The 21,931-nt window shown below is 47.3% G+C and overlaps 1 protein-coding gene across 1 annotated transcript in view; it reads right to left on the reverse strand.

The window, feature by feature from the left end:
* Positions 1-21,931, reverse strand: part of abca4b (ATP-binding cassette, sub-family A (ABC1), member 4b) — a 163,714-nt gene that overhangs the window by 62,520 nt on the left and 79,263 nt on the right. Inside the window, exons 21-24 of the mRNA XM_078408264.1 lie at positions 20,972-21,103; positions 19,196-19,335; positions 16,311-16,448; positions 1,923-2,116 (exon numbers count right to left, since the gene is read on the reverse strand). Coding sequence (XP_078264390.1) covers positions 1,923-2,116; positions 16,311-16,448; positions 19,196-19,335; positions 20,972-21,103 — 604 coding nt within the window. The remainder of the gene's footprint in view (positions 1-1,922; positions 2,117-16,310; positions 16,449-19,195; positions 19,336-20,971; positions 21,104-21,931) is intronic.

The following is a 21,931-nucleotide window of genomic DNA, read 5'->3' on the forward strand; positions in this document are numbered from 1 at the left end:
TGGTTGTCAAACTCATATTGTTTGTGTGGCAATGTTTCCCCTGCACATCCTTGTGTAATTTCATGCTTCATGAGAGGCCGCTTTACCAGAAAGGATCGGGGAGAGAATCAGGGAAGTACCTTTCCATTGACGTTTGCGTGAAAGTAAATCCTCAACTCTCTGCTCACACATGGGGTCTGATCTGACTTAGAAAATAAAAAACCTGCAAGTCGAATCCGTAGTAAAGACAGCAAAAGGAATACCAGCCTTTATTTCGCGAGGGCTTGTATACAAAAACAGGGATGTAATGCTGAGGCTCTATGAAGGCGCTGGTAAGGCCGCATTTGGAACATTGTGAGCAACTTTGGGCCCCATATCTGAGGAAGGATGTGTTGGCTCTGGAGAGGGTCCAGTGGAGGTTTACAAGAATGATCCCAGGAATGGGTAGGTTAACATATGATGAGCGTTTGACAGCACTGGGCCTGTACTCGCTGGAGTTTAGAAGAATGAGGGGGAGGGGGGACATCATCGAAACGTACAGAATAGTGAAAGGCTTGCATAGAGTGGATGTGGAGAGGATGTTTCCACTAGTGGGAGAGTCAAGGACTAGAGGTCACAGCCTCAGAATTAAAGGACGCTCTTTTGGGAAAGAGATGAGGAGGAATTTCTTTAGTCAGAGGGTGGTGAATCTGTGGAATATTTTGCCACTGGAGGCCGTCAGTGGATATATTTAAGGCAGAGATAGATAGATTCTTGATTAGTACGGGTGTCAGAGGTTATGGGGAGTAGGCAGGAGAATGGGGTTAGGAGGGAGAGATAGATCAGCCATGATTGAATGGTGGAGTAGACTTGATGGGCTGCATGGCCTCATTCTGCTCCTAGCACTTATGATCTTATGAACTTTTGGAGCTGCTTTAATGCCCATCCAGAGTGCCTGAGCTGTCCCGGTCACACACAGTGGAGCACTGATTTGGCCAGGTACATGGGTAGGAAAGGTTTAGAGGGAAACAGGCCCATCCCGACCCTCGTCTCTTCCAGCTTTCTTCCTCCCCCCACCCCTCCACTCCACAATCAGTCTGTAGAAGGATCCACACCCAAAACATCACCCATCCCCGTTCCCCAGAGATGCCGACTGACCCTCTGAGTTACTCCATCGCTTTGTGTAGGGGTGAACTGCGGACGCTGGTTTAAACCGAAGATAGACACAAAAAGCTGGAGTAACTCAGCGGGACAGACAGCAACTCTGTCTTGAGGGCAGTGGGCAAGTCCTAATGGGACTTGTACGGGAGTTGGACGAGCCCGACCCCACGATGTCTCCACTGTCTTGTGTGCATGCCACATGTACAATCGGCAAGTCGCTGGTTCCAGTGGCTTTAGGGCTTGTCTACCTAGCATGTGAAGCCTGGGTTCGACGGATTGCGCGGAGGAAACCACCAGAAGGTTCAACGGGCAGAAAGACGATCCCAGCAAAGCGTCGTGGAGCGCAAACAGGGCAGAGTGAGATACGTGGGACACTTCTGACCATCCACTACATCCTGACCTGTCCCCAGCCGTCCCGACTATGTCTTGCTGCTGGAACCCGATAGGCCAGGACGAGGGAGTGAGGCCCATGATCTGCGCAACTTCCCCTCACTTAAATCCAAGTCAAGCGCAAGTCATGACCTCATGACTTCATGACTTGAGAAAAGGAATGCGTGACTCTTCGGGCGGAGACCCTTCTCGATCCGAAACGTCACCTACTCCATCACTTCGTTTGGTGTGGAGGGATATGGGCCAAATGGGTGCAGCAGAGATGGGCATCTTGGTCAGCATGGGTGGGTTGAGGCTGAAGGACCTGTTTCTGATCTGACTTTAGGAAACGAAGAACCTTTCGAGCCGCTTCAAAGCCCCCCATCCAGAGTGCGAGATCTGCCCTGGTGGTCCGCAGGGATGCACTGACTTACCACTGCACCCTGCTTCTTCCCCTTTACTTTCTTCATCCTGCGGACGAGGGTGAAGTAGAAACCGGAGCCGAAGCTGTTCTTCAGGAACAGGGAGGAGCCACAGCACAGAAGCTTTCCCCGGGAAATGATGGCGATCCGGTCACCGAGAAGATCAGCTTCATCCATGTGATGTGTGGAAAGGATGATTGTTCTTCCTGAGTGGAAGAAGATGGGGATATTTAACAGAGGGACAACACCTCGCAGTCTGCTCGGGTAGCCTACAACCCAGCACGGACATTTGCTATTGAGGGCGTGCAGCGTAGGTTTACTAGGTTAACTCCCGGAATGGTCATATGTTGAAAGACTGGAGTGACTAGGCTTGTATACACTGGAATTTAGAAGGATGAGAGGGGATCTTATCGAAACGTATAAGATTATTAAGGGGTTGGACACGTTAGAGGCAGGAAACATGTTCCCAATGTTGGGGGAGTCCAGAACCAGGGGCCACAGTTTAAGAATAAGGGGTAGGCCATTTAGAACGGAGATGAGGAAAAACCTTTTCAGTTGCCTCCTGCATTTCCTCTGGTGAAGGTAATCTCGCAATTAGGCAGGTGGTTCCAGATTTTACCCTCCCTGTGGAATTGAAAGGAAGACATCTTATTTCTGAGTCTTGTTCCCACATGACTTGGAGGATAACTTGGAGTTACAATGTTCCCAATCCCTAGATACATAGAAAATGGAGGTTCCTGAGATGTTGTGAAGTAGTCCTGTGAATTGATGCAATGCATCATATAGACATTACACACCAGAACACACTGCTTCAGTAGTTGGGGCAGTGAATGTTAAGGGTTTAGAAGTTGTATCAATCAAGCAGATTCTGTGCTTAATAGTGTCTTGCTGCGTGACTGATATTGCAACTGCACATACACAGGCAGGTAGAAAGCATTTCAACACAAGCCTGGAGTGGCTTGAAGGTGCTGGAGAGGTTTGTGGGAAGTTAGAAGGTTAGACACTCATTGTAGAATTACCAGTGTTGGAAGGAACTGCAAATGCTGGTATACACCGAAGATAGACACAAAAAACTGGAGTAACTCAGCGGGTCAGGCAGCATCTCTGGAGAAATGGAATTTCGGGTGGAGACCCATCTTCAATCTGAAGAAGGGTTTCAACCCAAAACGTCACCCATTCTTTTTCTCCAGAGATGCTGCCTGACCCGCTGAATTACTCCAGCTTTTTGTGTCAGTCTGCAGAATTAGCAGTATTTGACGTGCCGGTCAAATACAACGTTTGTGGGAACCTTGCGATTTTGATGTGAGAGGATTTGACAGTGGTGATGTAGTTAATGTCAAGAGGAGCCAGTGGATCCTCTGGGGTTGTTTTTTAAGGGCCTGACTGTTAAAAAGGACCTTTTAAGAGCTAGATAGAGCTCTTAAGGATAGCGGAGTCAGGGGGTATGGGGAGAAGGCAGGAACGGGGTACTGATTGAGAATGATCAGCCATGATCACATTGAATGGCGGTGCTGGCTCGAAGGGCCGAATGGCCTCCTCCTGCACCTATTGTCTATTGTCTATTGCCATTGAATTCTTAGTTTAGATTAGTGTATTATCACGTCTACTGAGGTACAGTGGAAAGCTTTTTATTGCATGCTAACCTGTCAGCTGGAAGACAACGCATGATTACAATCGAGCCATTTACAGCCCAAAAGATACATGATAATACAATAACATTCAGTGCAAGGTAGAGCCAGCAAGGTCCGATCAAAGATCACCCGAGGGTCACCAATCGTAGTAGCTCTCTGGTTGTGGTAGGATGATTGAGTTGCCTGATAACAGCAGGGAAGAAACTGTCCCTGAATCTGGAGGTGTGTGTTTTCACACTTCGATCCCTTTTGCCCGATCGGAGCGAAGAGAGGGAGTGGGCCAGAATTTTCCAATTTTAAGTAACATCCCTCCAAACCTGTTTCCCTTTCCTGTATCTCCACCTCCCCCCAAACCTAGTGTGCTGACATTTTTCCCCACTATCTGCCCCTCTATCCACCCTCCTTCCACCTATATCCCTGATTGAGAGTGATCAGCCATGATCGCATTGAATGGCGGTGCTGGCTCGAAGGGCTGAATGGCCTACTCCTGCACCTATTGTCTATTGTCTATTGTCCCTCTCGCTTTAGATTTCACTCTCCTTTCACCCTTTTGGCTCCTTTTCATCTCTAGCCCTTGTCACCCACTCCATCAATTCCCCCCTCACCTGTATCCACCTATCACTTGCCTGGACAGACACAGAATGCTGGAGCAACTCAGCGGGTCAGGCAGCATCTCTGCAGAGAAAGAATGGGTGACGTTTCGGCTCGAGGCCCTTCTTCAGACAGGTTTGCCAGGCCTTGTCCCGGCCCCACCTCACCTTTTCACCTTTCTCCCCCCCCCCACTACAATCAAACTAAAGAAGGGTCCCGGCCCGAAGCGTCGCCTGTCCATTCCGTACACAGATGCTACCTGACCTGCTGAGTTCCTCCAGCACCGAGTGTTTTCCACGAGATTCCAAGATCTCCAGTTGCTTGTGACTCAAATTTCTTTTCATCTTCGTGTAGGAAGGAACTGTAGGTGCTGGTTTTAAACCGAAGACAGACACAAAATGCTGGAGTAACTCAGCGGGTCAGGCAGCATCTCTGGAGAGAAGGGAATGGGTGACGTTTCGGGTCGAGACCCTTCTTCAGACCTGGGTTCTCTCTTGGGTTGTTACTGGCACACCCCAGTAGAGGGAGACTTCACACCAGCCGCCCGATCAACGATGCCTGACCTATTTTGATCATGTTATTTTCTTCACATTATTTGTTTGATGGAATGACTCAACATTCACTTGATGTTTTCACAAACCAAAGCGAATGCCGGCAATTTGGTAATTTAGGGGATTCCTGAGCATGGTTTCGGGTTGGCCAAAACATCATTGAATAAACACGAGCTAACTATTCAATGATACTTTAGTGTCGCATGTACAGTGAAGTGCATTGTCTTTCATATCACCTGGTAAAATCATGTAGCAGCCCCCACCCAGGCGGTACACAAGTACCAAAAGTTCACCGTACAGTCCCGTCAACTGCCTGTGACCGCTCTTGGCAGCAGTCCCCAGCCCCCCCCCCCCCCCCCCCCCCCCCGCCGCCAGGACCCTCTCGTTCTCAGTATCTATGTATTATTGATCTCGCATAGTCCTTTCAGAACGCTCTTGAGCGTGCTGCACCTGGTTAAGTACTTACTCGAAGTGTTGGTAATGTACCATCCAATTTTCCCACAGTGAGCTTCAACCGACAATGAGAAGGCAGATCATCATCTGCTCTCATGAAGTTATTTGAGGGGTGAATATTGGGCACCAAAACCCTTTCTCCCCGTCTCCTTCTCATTTCCATTTCCATCCCCACTGCCTCCAACCTCCCGTCTAACTGTTTAATTTTTTCGGACCAAAGTCACAGCTAATACTTGTGCGTAAGACTTTATACTTGCGCATAAAGGTGCAGATTACACAAGAAAGAGGTTCAAATGCTAGAGCACTTGCTTCGCATGCAAGAGCTCGAAGGACATTATGCAAATGTTTAATTTTAGAGTGGCACACTGCTATCTCACAGTGCCAGAGACCCAGGTTTGATCCTGACCTCGGATCTTATCGAAACGTATATGATTATTAAGGGGTTGGACACGTTAGAGGCAGGAAACATGTTCCCAATGTTGGGGGGGTCCAGAACCAGGGGCCATAGTTTAAGAATAAGGGGTAGGCCATTTAGAACGGAGATGAGGAAAAAACTTTTTCAGTCAGAGAGTTGTGAATCTGTGGAATTCTCTGCCTCAGAGGGCAGTGGAGGCCAATTCTCTGAATGCATTCAAGAGAGAGCTAGATAGAGCTCTTAAGGATAGCGGAGTCAGGGGGTATGGGGAGAGGGCAGGAACGGGGTACTGATTGAGAATGATCAGCCATGATCACATTGAATGGCGGTGCTGGCTCGAAGGGCCGAATGGCATACTCCTGCACCTATTGTCTATTGTCTATTGTGCTGTCTGTTTGGAGTTTGCATGTTCTCCCTGTGACAGCACTGGTTTCCTCCGGGTGCTCCAGTTTCTTCTCACACCCCAAAGACGTGCAGATTTGTAGGCTCATTTTCCTCTGTAAATGACCCCTGGTGTGTAGGGAGTGTGTGCGAAGTGGGATAATGTAGAAATAGCGGGAAGGGGTGATAAATGGTGTGGACATGTGATCGGGGGCTCTGGTTTCCTACCACATTTTGGGTACCACACTGGGTTTGTAGGTTAATTGGCCACTGTGATTTGCCCCCAGTGCGTAGGGAGTGGATGAGAAAGAGGCATAACATTGAACTAGTGTGAACGGGTGATCAATAGTCAACATGGATTCGATGGGCCGAACAGCCTGCTTCCATGCTGTACCTTTCGATCAATTCAATTCAACCAATTAAACCTGGCACGTGTTTGCTTTTGACTATTACCAACATTAGGTTGTTTAAATTTCTTTGCTCTTTACAGGGTCAGTATTAATCCTCAGAGAGAACATAATGAATTAATGGGACACAGCGGGTCAGGCAGCATCTCTGGACAAAAGGAATAGGTGACGTTACGGGTTGAGATTGTTCGGGTCTGAAGAAGGGTCTCGGCCATAAACGACGCCTATTCCTTTTCTCCAGAGATGCTGCCTGACCCGCTGAGTTACTCCAGCACCTTGTGTCTATCTTCGGTGTAAACCAGCGTCTCCAGTTCCTTGCCACACATAATGAAGGTAAAGTCATTTACGCAAATGTTACACTTTCGCTTCTGTTTCATGATGTTGTGGTTTTTACTGCCACCTGAGACAGCAGATATGAATTGGATATAAGAGAGCATTTTCAACAGTGCCGCAGTAGAATGCAACATTTGTCTGCTCACAATCCGCATACCCAAAGATGAGAGCTCTGAGCAACAGGAAGATTGGAGGAACCATTTACTGTAGATATTGGGATTGTTTCAAGACTTCAAAAGCTTTGGCTGGTCATAAATTCCTTATCTATCAAGTTCCGTGTGCCAATATTTAATTGCTCTTTGTTTGTCAGTGTACAGTAGGTGCCAGGATACACAGTGAAACTGTGGGCAATTACCAGAATAATCGGAGGTGAAGTATCGACACATTTTGTGGTTCTTTGGCTGTAATATTGCTCCAAAGGTCCACATGCGTGAAGCATGAATAACCACAGCTGAATGATGTCTTTTCCAGCTGAGAGGGTTGTGCCTGCCAGACTGGCCCAAACAACCGCGAGGACACAGAAGTAATTTAAAGCGAGCTGGAGGGGCGAGGCATTACGAAAAATGTGACTTAATAACAGAGGAATCCCTTCTCAGGAAGAGAACATATTTCACAAGAATATTACCACATGGGTAGCATGTCACTTCTGCGTAGAATCTGCACTATATTCACAGGAGACAGCAATTGAATTAATTTAAAAGGCTACGCCTCTGTTAAACTACCATTATAAGGGATTACATGAAGGAACCTGTGTGGGAAGGAACTGCAGAAGCTGGTTTAAACCGAAGATAAGACACAAAATGCTGGAGTAACTCTGCAGGACGGGCAGCATCCCTGGAGAGAAGGAATGGCAGACGTTTTGGATGGAGACCCTTCTTCAGACATGAAGAAACTAAACATGAAGGGACCTACATGTTTGTACACTAACATACACACCCTGCAATTCTTTCACCTCTGGTGCAAACTATTTCAAGTCAATGTCCAGCAAAGTGTCACAGGGGAAGGTGACTTTCTTTTAGACTCTCTCCCGCCACTGCCTCGTCCCTGTCCCGTGAACCCACCACACTCTCCTCTCCATTTCATTTCATTTCATTTCACCATGAACCCACTCCATCAAACAAACACACACTCAGGAGGCCACGGTGGCACAGGACTAGAGATCTGGGTTCGATCCTGACTATGGGTGCTAACTATACGGAGTTTGCACGTTCTCCCTATGATCGCGTGCGTTTTCTCCGCGTGCTCTGGTATCCTCCCACATTCCAAAGACGTGCAGGTTTGTAGATTAATTGGTTTACGGTAAAAATCGTAAATTGGCCCTAGTGTGTTAGATAGAACTTGTGTGTGGGGATCGCTGGTCCTGTGTGGACTCGGTAGGCCAAAGAGCCTGTTTCTGCACTGTAAACTAAACTAAACTAACCTAACCTAAACTAAAATAAACCAAACTAAACTAAACTAATGTGAGGAAGGAACTGCAGATGCTGGTTTGCACTGGATAGACATAAAAAGCCAGAATAATTCAGCGGGTCGGGCAAAACTAAATTAATCAAGACTTTTGCACTTTATGGTCCGAATTCAGCAGACTCCAACCAATTTGCTTTTGACTACCTGTTGCATGAAATCATTTTGATTTCCTCATCTCCTTTCAACATCAACCCGTTCAACCTCACAGTGGTTGACACTCAAAATGTTATGTTGTGAATTCTTCCTCATTCCCTTGCTGTGGGGTGTTATTATTGCCTGAAATCAGCCCTGTTGTAGGGTGAGTGGAACTGCTTGAGAGCTTCTTCTAGAGTAAGTCAGGGGAGTGGAAAATTTGATGCGGTTGACGTCCCGCCGGCAGTTAGAAATGAAAAGGTCTCGTGAAGGAGGATGGCCGGCCGGGGGAGTCCAAGAGGAGGGGTTCCGCTGGAGACGGGAGAAGGGGGTCATCATTGGGTGGAAACCAATCAATCATCATTGGGAAACGTCACCCATTCCTTCTCTCCCGAGATGCTGCCTGACCCGCTGAGTTACTCCGGCATTTTGTGTCTACACTGCTTGAGATCTGCCCATTCAGAGTGAAACCGAATATTGTTGCTGGAGTTTCCCTCCACTTACTGACACCAGGCCGACACCAAAAGTAATAAAAACGAAACCCCTCAGAACCTACAGTCAACTGGTAGCAGAGGCCTGCGCTGGAGTGAAACCTGAACATCAGTCTTTTATAAATTTTCAATTATGTGACTCATTACTGCATCATCTTCACTTGTCTCTGCATTCTTCCCCGACACATTACCTCGTTTGGTGAAAGCTGGCCCCAAGACAACATGTAGCAGAGCCTGTGAAGATGCTCTCTTGGGAGTTAGCATGGCAAAAGGTTCCATGGTGAGTAAAACACAAAGTGCTGGAGTAACTCAGCAGGTCAGGCAGCATCTCTGGAGAACATGGATAGGTCACATTTTGGGTCCGAAATGTCACTTATCCATGTCTTCCAGAGATGCTGCCTGACCTGTTGAGTTACTCCAGCACTTTGTCTTTCACTCCAGGTTCCAGCATCTGCAGTTCGTTGACTCTCCCATACTCTGGTGAGTTTTAGTTTAAGTGGGATACAGTGTGAAAACAGGCCTTTCGGCCCACCAAGCCCGTGCCGACCAACGATCTCCCATATACTAGTTCTATGGGACCTCAGGGGCCACAGTTTAAGAATAAGGGGTAGGCCATTTAGAACAGAGATGAGGAAAAACTTTTTCAGTCAGAGAGTTGTAAATCTGTGGAATTCTCTGCCTCAGAAGGCAGTGGAGGCCAATTCTCTGAATGCATTCAAGAGAGAGCTAGATAGAGCTCTTAAGGAAAATAACTGCAGATGTTGGTACAAATCGAAGGTATAACAAAATGATGGAGTAACTCAGCAGGTCAGGCAGCATCTCTGGAGAGAAGGAATGGGTGATGTTTCGGGTCGAGACCCTTCTCCAGACTGATGTCGGGAGGGCGGGACAAAAAAAGGATCTAGGTGGAGACAGGAAGACAGTGGGAGAACTGGGAAGGGGAAGGGGAAGAGAGGGACAGAGGAACTATCTAAAGTTGGAGAAGTCAATGTTCATACCGCTGGGCTGTAAGCTGCCCAAGCGAAATATGAGGTGCTGTTCCTCCAATTTGCGGTGGACCTCACTATGACACTGGAGGAGGCCCATGACAGAAAGGTCAGACTGGGAGTGGGTGGGGAGTTGAAGTGCTCTGCCACCGGGATATCAGGTTGGATAAGGCGGACTGAGCGAAGGTGTTGAGCTGGTTAGCGGAGTCAGGGGATATGGGGAGAAGGCAGGAACGGGGTACTGATTGAGAATGATCAGCCATGATCACATTGAATGGCGATGCTGGCTCGAAGGGCCGAATGGCCTACTCCTGCACCTATTGTCTATTGTCTATTGTCTACCCTGCACACTAGGGAACAATTTACAGAAGCCAATTAACCTACAAACCCGCATATCTGGAGTGTGGGAGGAAACTGGAACACCCGGAGAAAACCCACGTACACGTACAAACAATGTCGACAGGCCCCATAAGTCAGGATTTAACCCAGATCTCTGGCGCTGCAAGGCAGCAACACCACTGTGCCGCCCTTTAATGGGATGGGTTCCATGAAGAAGAAAAAAAATGTAGAGTGTTTGCTATAATCTCAGTTCAAGATATGTTAAAATTCCTATTCCTGTCCAAATTATAGGGATGGGTTTGTATTAATCACAATGCCAGAAGCAGAGACAGGAATCCAGGTCCCACGCGATTCACTCATGTTAATAGACAGAAAATCCTGTCAACGGTGCTAACTGCACAGTTTAAGTGCCCCCAGTGAGTGCTGCTTGTGCAAAAACTTCCATGTCAGCAGTGTGAATTATGGAGCCATATTCAGCATTCCTGAAATTCATCTCTGAACCACAGGCGGTTGTGTCTTCAGCTGCCAAGGCACGAGGCTCTGGAATCCCACCAAACCTCTCCACCCCTACTTCTCTTATCCTCTATGCCTCTCCTTGAAACCAGCCCGTTTGACTGTGATTGCCGATATCTGTCACAACGTGGAATCGAGGGGCCTGGGGTCAAATTTTGTTGAACAAATGGTCCTGAGTGAATGCCTCAAATGCCTCAGTGTGTTAAAGATGCAACATAGAAACACAGAAACATAGAAACATAGGTGCAGGAGGAGGCCATTCAGCCCTTCAAGCCAGCACCACCATTCATTGTGATAATAGACAATAGACAATAGGTGCAGGAGTAGGCCAGTCGGCCCTTCGAGCCAGCACCACCATTCCAAAATGGCGGCGCTGCCCTAGCAGCTGCGGCTCACCTGCGGTCCATTTGTCTTTGTGTTTTTGTTGTTTTTGTTTTTGTTGTTTTTTTTGTCTTAATTGTAGTTGTGATGTGGTGTTTTTGTGTTTGTGTACTATGTGTGTATGTGGGGGGGAGGGGGGGAACTGTAACATTGTAAATATGTGTCCCTTCCGAACGGAGACCCGACCTTTGTTTTCTGGGCCGTGTCTCCGTTCCTGCTGCGGCCTACCATCGGCCCAACTCCTGGAGCTGTGGGCCTCCAGGGCTCCGATTCGCAGAGCCCGCGGACCGGACTTACCATCACCGGAGCCGGCCGTCTTCGGAGGCTGCGGGAGCGGCTGCGACTTGCCTTAGGCTCGGGCCGCGTGGATGCCGACATCGGGAGCTCCGGCAGCGGCAGCGTGTTCGCCCGCCCCGGATCACGGGGCTTGGGGCGCGGACATTTCACCGTCCGGCGCGGCCTAAGATATGCCGCGGGATATTTCTCTGCTGGGCGGGGGCTTCAATGTGCCCCGACGTGCAACAACAGCGGCAGCGACAGCGTGTTCGCCCGCCCCGGATCGGACTTATCATCGGCGGAGCCGGCCGTCTTCGGAGGCTGCGGGAGCGGCTGTGACGCGCCTTAGGCTTGGCCCGCTGTGGACCGTCCGGTGCGGCCTGCAACCACAACAACCTGACCGCGGGCGAGGACAGCAGGAGAAGGGAAAGACATTGTGGCCTTCCATCACAGTGAGGAGAGAGAGGACTGGAGGAGGAGACTCACTGTGATGGATGTTTCTTTGATGGATGTTTCTTTTTTTGTGTGTTTTTGGGGTTGGGTAATTTGAATGCATATTTAATGCTTTTATTGTTGGGCTGTGTTTTGGGGGTTTTTGGGGGTTGTGTAATTTTAATGCTTATTTAATGCTTTTATTGTTGGACTGTGGGTGACTGAATTTCGTCCAATATTGGATGACAAATAAAGCTATCTTGAATCTTGAATCTTGAATCTTGAATCATGGCTGATCATTCTCAATCAGTACCCCGTTCCTACCTTCTCCCCATACCCCCTGACTCCGCTATCCTTAAGAGCTCTATCTAGCTCTCTCTTGAATGCATTCAGAGAATTGGCCACTGCCTTCTGAGGCAGAGAATTCCACAGATTTACAACTCTCTGACTGAAAAAGTTTTTCCTCATCTCTGTTATAAATGGCCTATCCCTTATTCTTAAACTGTGGCCCCTTGTTCTGGACTCCCCCAACATTGGGAACATGTTTCCTGCCTCTAACGTGTCCAACCCCTTAATAATCTTATATGTTTCGATAAGATAGAGTCATAGAGTCATAGAGTCCTACAGCACAGAAAGAGGCCCTTCGGCCCATCGTGTCCGTGCCGCCCGTTACCAAACACAGTCTAATTTTAATCCCATTTTCCCGCATTTGGACCGTAGCCTTGAATGTTGTAGCATTTCAAGTGCCCATCCAAATGCCTCTTAAACGTTGTGAGTGTTCCCGCCTCCACCACCACCCCAGGCAGTGAGTTCCAGACTCCAACCACCCTCTGGGTGAAAAAGTTATTTCTCACATCCCCCCGAAACCTCCCTCCCCTTACCCTGTATCTATGTCCCCTCGTTGTTGAACCTTCCACCAGTGGAAGAAGTTCCCCGCCATCTACCTTATCTATGCCCCTCATGATCTTGTAAACCTCGATCATGTCCCCTCTCAGCCTTCTCTGCTCCAGGGAAAACAACCCCAGTCTGCTCAGTCTCTCCTCATATCCTTCTAAATTCCTCTCCTCTCATCCTTCTAAATTCCAGTGTATATAAGCCTAGTCGCTCCAGTCTTTCAACATACGACAATCCCGCCATTCCGGGAATTAACCCATGGCTGATCAACCATAATCAGTAAGCCGTGCCTGCCTTCTCCCCATATCCCTTGATTCCGCTAGCCCCTAGAGCTCTAGCTACCTGTATCACTCTATGCCCAACATACATGTTTTTCTTTGCTGCAGCACAGTTTAACAAAGTATACGAGTCTAATATACATATAGGGAAGTCCAATGTGATATATAATTGCCACATCATAAGTCGATTTCAAATGCATCTATTGGTATCTGCCTTTATATATACCTGTAGTGTAGCACACACTATAATTTTGGTACCCACATTCAAAGCTAGTACCTAGTAAAGCCTACCATTACATGCGTAGAAGGGAACTGCAGATGCTGGTTTACACCAAAGATAGACACAAAATGCTGGAGTAACTCAACAGGACAGGCAGCATCTCTGGAGAGAAGAAATGGGTGACGTTTCGGGTCTGGACCCTTCTTCAGACACTTCAGAACTAGTATATATGTACAGTGTTGCAAGCACAACGTCGAGCATATTGTGTATTGAAGGCTATTTATATTTTCAAAGAAGCTTATGAGCGAGCAGGCCTTACACTCAACATCCTGCACCAAAATGCCATTGATGTGCAACACCATCCCAGGCAGGTGGGACTAGTGTAGATGGGACATGTTGGCCGGCGTGGACAAGTTGGCCGAAGGGCCTGTTTCCACGCTGTATCACTCTATGACTAAGCCCATCTAAGGTAATCCCATTTGCCCATATTTAACCCATATACCTCTAAACCCGACCCGAAACGTCACCCATACCTTCTCTCCAGAGATGCTGCCTGACCCGCTGAGTTACTCCAGCATTTTGTGTCTACCTTCGATTTAAACCAGCATCTGCAGTTTTCTTTCCTATACCTCTAAACCTTTCCGCTCAGAGGGTTGAGATTGCCCCCTCTGTGAAAGCCTGGTTCAGTGAAACCCCAAACAAGCTCCCACAACAAGAACACTCTTGTTTCAGGATGGGAAGCCATCGTCAAACTTCACCTCGCACCAAAAGAGAATCAAACCGTTGCAGATGCGGGAGCCCTGAAATCAGATCTGAGACGTTAACTCCCAACCTATGGAAAATCGTGGGCAGTCTGCTAACTTTCTCCCAGTATTTGCTTTATCAACTTCTGGATCCTCCTGTATAAAGGTCCCAGTGTGTGAAAGGAGATGGGAGGCAGCACAAGTACACCTCTGTTGCTGGGACAAATGCTATTGTGGATGGGAATAGAGTTAGCAGCCAAGATCAGAAATGTCCATCTGTGGTTAGAATCGTTAGCAGAGTAGCTGCTGCGGCCATCTCCAGATTTCATTCATCAGTTTCCAATCTCCGGACATTTAACGTGTGTACGTGTGTGTGTGTGTGTGTGTGTGTGTGTGTGTGTGTGTGTGTGTGTGTGTGTGTGTGTGTGTGTGTGTGTGTGTGTGTGTGTGTGTGTTGGACATAGAAACATAGAAACATAGAAACATAGAAAATAGGTGCAGGAGTAGGCCATTCGGCCCTTCGAGCCTGCACCGCCATTCAATATGATCATGGCTGATCATCCAACTCAGTATCCCGTACCTGCCTTCTCTCCATACCCCCTGATCCCTTTAGCCACAAGGCCCACATCTAACTCCCTCTTAAATATAGCCAATGAACTGGCCTCAACTACCTTCTGTGGCAGAGAATTCCACAGATTCACCACTCTCTGTGTGAAACAAAACTTTCTCATCTCGGTCCTAAAAGACTTCCCCCTTATCCTTAAACTGTGACCCCTTGTTCTGGACTTCCCCAACATCGGGAACAATCTTCCTGCATCTAGCCTGTCCAACCCCTTAAGAATTTTGTAAGTTTCTATAAGATCCCCCCTCAATCTTCTAAATTCCAGCGAGTGGATTAGTGGGAGGTTTTCACCTGCTGAACCAAATTAACCCTTCACTCCGTGCACTTTCTTCGGCCATGACCCAGTGACACCCAGGGAAGCCATGCCAGACAACTTACCAATCCATGTGCAGGAAAGAACTGCAGATGCTGGTTCAAATGGAAGGCAGACACAAAATGCTGGAGTAACTCAGCGGGACAGGCAGCATCTGTGGATCTTCCATCTCCCAGCATCTCCCAACCCTTCTCTCCAGAGATGCTGCCTGTCCCGCTGAGTTACTCCAGCATTTTGTGTCTACCTTCAACTTACCAATCCAACTTTGCTTTGCTCAAAGACAAACGTGATTTCAATGATACCCGTCATGAATCCCAGAATAGTTTAACGTTACAATTACACCCCTCTTTGCCCACCCCCACCATTATGTTTAAGTGGAAGGTTTTCTTGATACAAGACCACCATTTCATTAACATTAACAACAGCATCCATTTACATTGCATTTTAAAGGTAGCAAAATGTCTCAGGGATATTTGCAGCAACTTCATGTGCACAGAGGCAGACCCATTTAAGGAGCTTATGAGGCAGATAGTTGGAAGCCAAGGCAAAAACACATGTTTTAAGGAAAACAGTTGTGCCAGAGAACTGGGTTGAATCCTGATCGCAGGTGCTGTCTGTGAGGAGTTTGTACGCTCTGCCTGTGACCACGTGGGTTTCCTCCGGGTGCTCTGGTTTCCTCACACATCTCAAAGACTTGTGGTTTTGTAGGTTAATTGGCAGGGCTCATGTTGTCGACCTCCCCGTGGTGAGCCCTGTCAACTGACCTCAGTCAGCAGAACGACAACAAACAGAGACAGCAGAAGCAGAAGCAGCTTCATAACTTCTGCTGCCCCAAACGCAAGAAGAAGAAGAAGGTTAATTGGACTCGGCGAATTGCCCCTGGTGTGCAGGGAGAGGATGAGAAAGTGGGACAACATAGAACGAGTGTGAAGGGGTGATGGATGTGTTCTAGCCCTTCGCTCAAAACCTCCAGTGTGATCCTGGATGGTGAGGAGGTGATGGCGAGGAAGGCGATTTGGTCAGAGGGAACATCTCTCACACACACACACACACACACACACACGCACACGCACACATAAAACAAACGTGCGCAAATAGCATGCACACACGCGCGCATGACATATGTGTGTAATACATGTGCACACCTACAACAAATGTGTGCAATATATGTGCACACACACACACGTACAAATGTGCATGCACGCACACATGTGCACACAACAAAAGTGCACAATGCACATGTGCACACACAAACATTAAACACGCGCAAACGCACGCACACAAAAATCGGCTCATTGCGCACACACACACACAAACAAACAAACATGAACACACACACGCACACACACACACACACACACACACACACACACACACACACACACACACACACACACACACACACACACACTATTGTATGGAATTTGATAATTAAGCAATCTTAAGTAGTATTTTTTCATACTCAGGATACAACATAGAAGGAAGTTGTACAGTAGCTCTATCACATGGGTTAAGCTTTGTCTTCCTGCTGAAGTTCTAGGAGGGGCACCATACCTGAGCGATACTTCAGTAGGAGATCCCAGATAGACCGCCTGGAGTATGGATCTACTCCAGACGTTGGTTCATCCAAAATGATCACTTTAGCTCCTCCAATGAACGCCAGGGCCACTGATAATTTCCTCTGCATTCCACCTGCAGAAGGAAAGAGGGAGCATCAAGTTATCAAGTCTTCATAACAGCGGAGTTGTAAAGGCAAAGACTGCACAAGACGTTCAATGGCTGATGTGTTGATAATTCAGTTTAAACTACAATCTGAAAGTGTACTGTGAAACTCTACTGTGATTCTAAAGCAGATAAGACTCACCCAAAGTCAACACTTGCTGTGTGCGCCGTCACACACCACAGCTTACCCAGGTTGATCCAATACCTCCACAAGATGAGATCTGTTTGCAGGTTAGTTGGCTTCGGTAAAAATTGTAAATTATAAATTGTCCTTAGTGTGTAGGATAGTGCTAGTGTACCCTGGTCGGCGCGGCCCTGGTAGGCCGAAGGGCCTGTTTCCCCGCTGTATCGCTAAACTAAACTAATCTGCAACTTCCTTCCTCAAAAATGAAGTTTGGTTCATTTAAACTTCAAGATTGAGATCAGTGCGTTTTTACCAAGTGAATCAGATGGGTAAACAAATGCTAGATGGTTCAGTCATGTACTCATGTAGACATTTAGTACATTGGGCCGTGTGGACAGATCTGGCCTGCCTACCTAGGGAAGAGTGAACGTACAAGCCTAAGATTCACCGCGCTGATTCCAAAGATGGGAGGTTTGTCTTCTGGGGGGAGATTAAGCATGTTGGTCTTATAGACAATAGACAATAGACAATAGGTGCGGGAGGAGGCCATTCAGCCCTTCGAGCCAGCACCACCATTCAATGTGATCATGGCTGATCATTCTCAATCAGTACCCCGTTCCTGCCTTCTCCAGGTTCCTGCCTTCTCCTGCTTCCTGGAGTTTGGAAGAATGAGAGGTGACCTTGAAAGAGTATCAATTCTCACAGACTTGAAAGGTTAGCTACAAGGGTGATGTTTTCCTGTCCGGGGTGCCTGGAACCAGGGACACACTGGCTCAAAGTATCGGGGTTAGCCATTCGGTATGAGGAGTGGAATGATCAAAATCAAACGGCTGAGGTCGTGCCAATCTGTCTCAATAGATCTAGCGCCGGGCCACCATTTTGTTCCCTTTTCTTGTTGTGATATTGCAGGGACTACTTTGTTGTATCACAAGGACTACTTTGTGTGTCTGTGTAGTAATGTCTATAATAAGAGAATGAGGTGATTAGGTGGTGACTCTGGTTCCAGGTGGCCACGGAATAAACAGCCTGGATTTAAGCTCCAGCATTATAACCTTTTTAAACACGTGTACTTGTGGTCCGTCCAGGGTCATAACAAAGGTACAACAGATACCAGACCACAAAGTACAACATTTGTAATTCCATGTTATGGATGGGGTGTAGCAGAAGAAGATTTAATCAACAACACTTGTACGTGGGTTACAAACTGTGATCAAACGGTGATCCAGAAACATCAATCAGTGTCCACAGACATTCTCTCCATCCTCTGCTGGCTCCATGACGTCATACAGACGTCATACAGACGTCATACAGACGTCATACAGACGTCATGCAGACGTCATACAGACCGTGCTACATAGGGCGGCACAGTGGCGCAGGGGTAGAGCTGCTGCCGCGCGGCGCCAGAGACCGGGGTTCGATACTGACTTCAGGTGCTGTCTGTGTGGAGTTTGCACGTCCACCCTGTGACCGCCGGGGGTTTCCTTCAGGAGATGTGCAAGTTTGTATGTTAATTGGCCTCTTTAAATTGCTGCTAGCATTTAGGGAGTGGGTGAGGAAGAGGGATAACACAGAAAGTGTTTGAAGGGATGATCGATGGTCGGTGAGCCGTGGGGCCGGTTTCCATGCTGTAATCTTTCATTCAATCATTGACAATATAACAGAGATTAGTGGATATTTAAAGTGATTCTGGGTCTTAAATCCACAAAAGGTAAGTAATGCAGGTCCAAGGGAAGAACTGGCTGTGAACATGGAACATTAATAAGGTCGTGGAAGAAGGAACTGCAGATGCTGGTTCATATGGAAGATAGACACAAAATTCTGGAGTAACTCAGCGGGTCAGGCAGCATCAATGGAGAATTTTGATTAAGAGTCTCGCTGAAGCCTGTTGAAGGGTCTCGGTGGCACAGCGGTAGAGTTGCTGCCTTACAGCGAATGCAGCGCCGGAGACTCAGGTTCGATCCTGACTACGGGTGCTGTCTGTACGGAGTTTGCACGTTCTCCCCGTGACCTGCGTGGGTTTTCTCCGAGATCTTCGGTTTCCTCCCACACTCCAAAGACGTACAGGTATGTCATTTACATTGACTGGGTAAATGTAAAAATTGTCCCTAGTGTGTGTAGGATAGTGTTAATGTGCGGGGATCGCTGGGCGGCGCGGACTCGGTGGGCCGAAGGGCCTGTTTCCGCGCTGTATCTCTAAATCTAAAATCTTGTTGTCAAGACCCAAAACGTCACCTATTCCTTTTCTGCCTGAGATGTTGCCTGTCCCGCCGAGTTACTCCAGCATTTTGTGTCCATCTTCCACATTAACAAGGTTTCTTCTCCTACTTCATCATCTTCCTCATCGACTACTTCTTGTCCTCATCACCTCTCTCTCTCTAACCTGGGACTGAAGATGAGTTACGCGCGCTCTCAGTTTGTGAGGTCGAAGGCAGCTAGCTAATAAATGCGATGTGGTGGATGCAGGTTGTTCCGCAGGTGAGGCAGGAGGTGATCGATGGAGCAGAACGGTTGAACAGGGCAAAGTAAACTACTATCAATACCTTCCACCAGCTCGCACCATCTGAGTCAACTTAGGTGGCAAACGGCGTTTTACCTGATAGATTTTGAGCCAGCTCATCTTTCTTGTGCATCAATCCGATTTCGTCCAGCATGACCTCTGTCTTCTTCTCCGCCTCGTCGGCTGCATGGCCTTTGAGTTGAGTGTAAAATAAGATGTGCTCCGCCACAGTTAGGCTGCAAGGACGACAAATGTGAAAACTCAACGGGATTCCGCTCACGGTCTCCAAACTCCAGGCTCAGGAGCAATATTCCAGCCTTAGCATAAGAGAGGCATAAGCTTTCCCCAGGCCGACATACCAAGCATTCCCCAGTATTTATTGACCAGTTCGTTAGCTCTCTCTGATGGTGGACCACATTCCCAGACTGATACAATGGGCTTATCTTGACGGGTACTGCAGTCCAGCATCAAGCAGAATGATTCTGCAGCTCTGCTGTGCGGTAAATGGTCAAAGCATCGACTATCTCACTGTCCACATTCCAGATTTAGAGAAAACCCTCTGCATTCTTTAACATACTTTTTTTTTTTTGGCTGTAGAACATAGAAACATAGAAACATAGAAAATAGGTGCAGGAGTAGGCCATTCGGCCCTTCGAGTCTGCACCGCCATTCAATATGATCATGGCTGATCATCCAGCTCGGTAACCTGTACCTGCCTTCTCTCCATACCCCCTGATCCCTTTAGCCACAAGGGCCACATCTAACTCCCTCTTAAATATAGCCAATGAACTGGCCTCAACTACCTTCTGTGGCAGAGAATTCCACAGACTCACCACTCTCTGTGTGAAGAAATGTTTTCTCATCTCGGTCCTAAAAGACTTCCCCCTTATCCTTAAGCTGTGACCCCTGGTTCTGGACTCCCCCAACATCGGGAACAATCTTCCCGCATCTAGCCTCTCCAACCCCTTAAGAATTTTATATGTTTCAATAAGATCCCCCCTCGGTCTTCTAAGAACTTAAGATGTTTTGTGGAATGGAACCTTTCTTTGTAACCTCGCACAAGGTACCGGCAAATTCAGTTTTGCTTCCTTTCAGCTGCCATGAGGCAACGCAACCATCCTATCAACAACTAGCGAGCGGTCTCGAGCTGCCATTTCCCTCATTGGAGACCTTCGGACGATCATTAATTGGACATTACTGGACTTTATCTTGCACTATACGTCGTTGTTCCCTTTATCCTGTATCTGCACACAGTGGACGGCTCGATTGTAATCATGTATGGTCTTTCTGCTGACTGGATAGCTCGCAACGAAAAGCTTTTCACTGTACCTTCGGTACACGTGACAATAAACTACATTAAACCAAACTTCTTTGTCAGTGGATGCAAATGACCTATAAACTTTTCACAGCTAACACAATCTTTGCTATGGAAACATGGCTATCAACTTGTGTAGGAAAATAACTGCAGATGCTGGTACAAATCGAAGGTATCACAAAATGCTGGAGTAACTCAGCGGGTCAAGCAGCATCTCTGGAGAGAAGGAATGGGTGACCTTTCGGGTCGAGACCCTTCTTCAGAGGTCAAATATGACTGGTCATGTGAGGTCACACACGTGACCAGTCAGATTTTGACTTCTGACCCCAAACGAACATTGTCAGCATAACATACAAAAAATTTCACTCGATAAACTTTGACATATACAACTCATATGTACAGTACAAAACAATATACCTGTAATGCTTTCAGAATTAGAAGAGATGTATTCCACAATCTTTCACATTTTTGGTCACACACACGTGACTAAGAATGGCCCTATTCCTCTATCGTTGCTATCATAAGTTTTCCCGGTTTATTAGGACACTTTAACTTACTTATTAAACAAAATATTGTGCTGGGGGCATATGCCAATGTCCTGTCGAATTGCGTCAATGTCTGTGCGAATGTCCTTGCCATTGATGAACGCAGTTCCAGATGTGGGTGGAAATAACCCAATCAGCATCGACCTGTTCAATACAGGGAGAAGTGCATCAAAAACCCACCAACAAAACACCTTGAGGACCTAATACTGAGTTTACAAGAACGAAAGGGGGACCTCATTGAAACAAACAGAATAGCGAAAGGCTTGGATAGAGTGGACGTGGAGAGGATGTTTCCACCAGTGGGAGAGTCCCGGACCAGAGGGCAGAGTCTCAGAATTAAAGGAAGTTCTTTTAGGAAGGAGATGAGGAGAAGTTTATTTAGTCAGAGGGTGATGCTTCTGTGGAATTCCTCACCGCAGAAGGCTGTGAAGGTCAAGTCAGTGGATATTTTTAAGGCTGAGATAGATTCTTGGTTAGCACAGAGGTGACAGAGGTGATGAGAAGGCAGGAGAATGGGGTTAGGGGGAGAGATGGATCAGCCATGATTGAATGTCGGAATAGACTTGAAGGCCGAATGGCCTAATTCTTCTCCTATCACTTATGATCTTATGACTTTAAAAGGACCTTGTGTCCTTTGAAAACCGAGAACCCGTGAACAAGGTGTTACACATTTAAAAAGATAATTACGCAAACTTTACTCATACTCAATTGATATGAAAAGAAGCTTAAAATCCATAATAAGTCAAAGCCTCCATCAAACATCTCGCACGCCATTCAATTTCCTCCTGTCGGAATGAAGGTGCTTTGTTAAAGCTCCTCTATTTCACAGTTCTTCACCTTTCCTGAATACGCCGACACTTTTCACCAGCAGGAGGTCGAGGAAGCCACTATCAAGTGAACAATGAACAACAAGGGTGACCACATTGCTTCAATACGAGTGGCCCCATGGCCAAGCCACAAGCAGACCATCAC

This window comes from Rhinoraja longicauda, chromosome 11 (genome assembly GCF_053455715.1).
Source record: "Rhinoraja longicauda isolate Sanriku21f chromosome 11, sRhiLon1.1, whole genome shotgun sequence".
NCBI classification, from domain to species: Eukaryota; Metazoa; Chordata; class Chondrichthyes; order Rajiformes; family Arhynchobatidae; genus Rhinoraja; species Rhinoraja longicauda.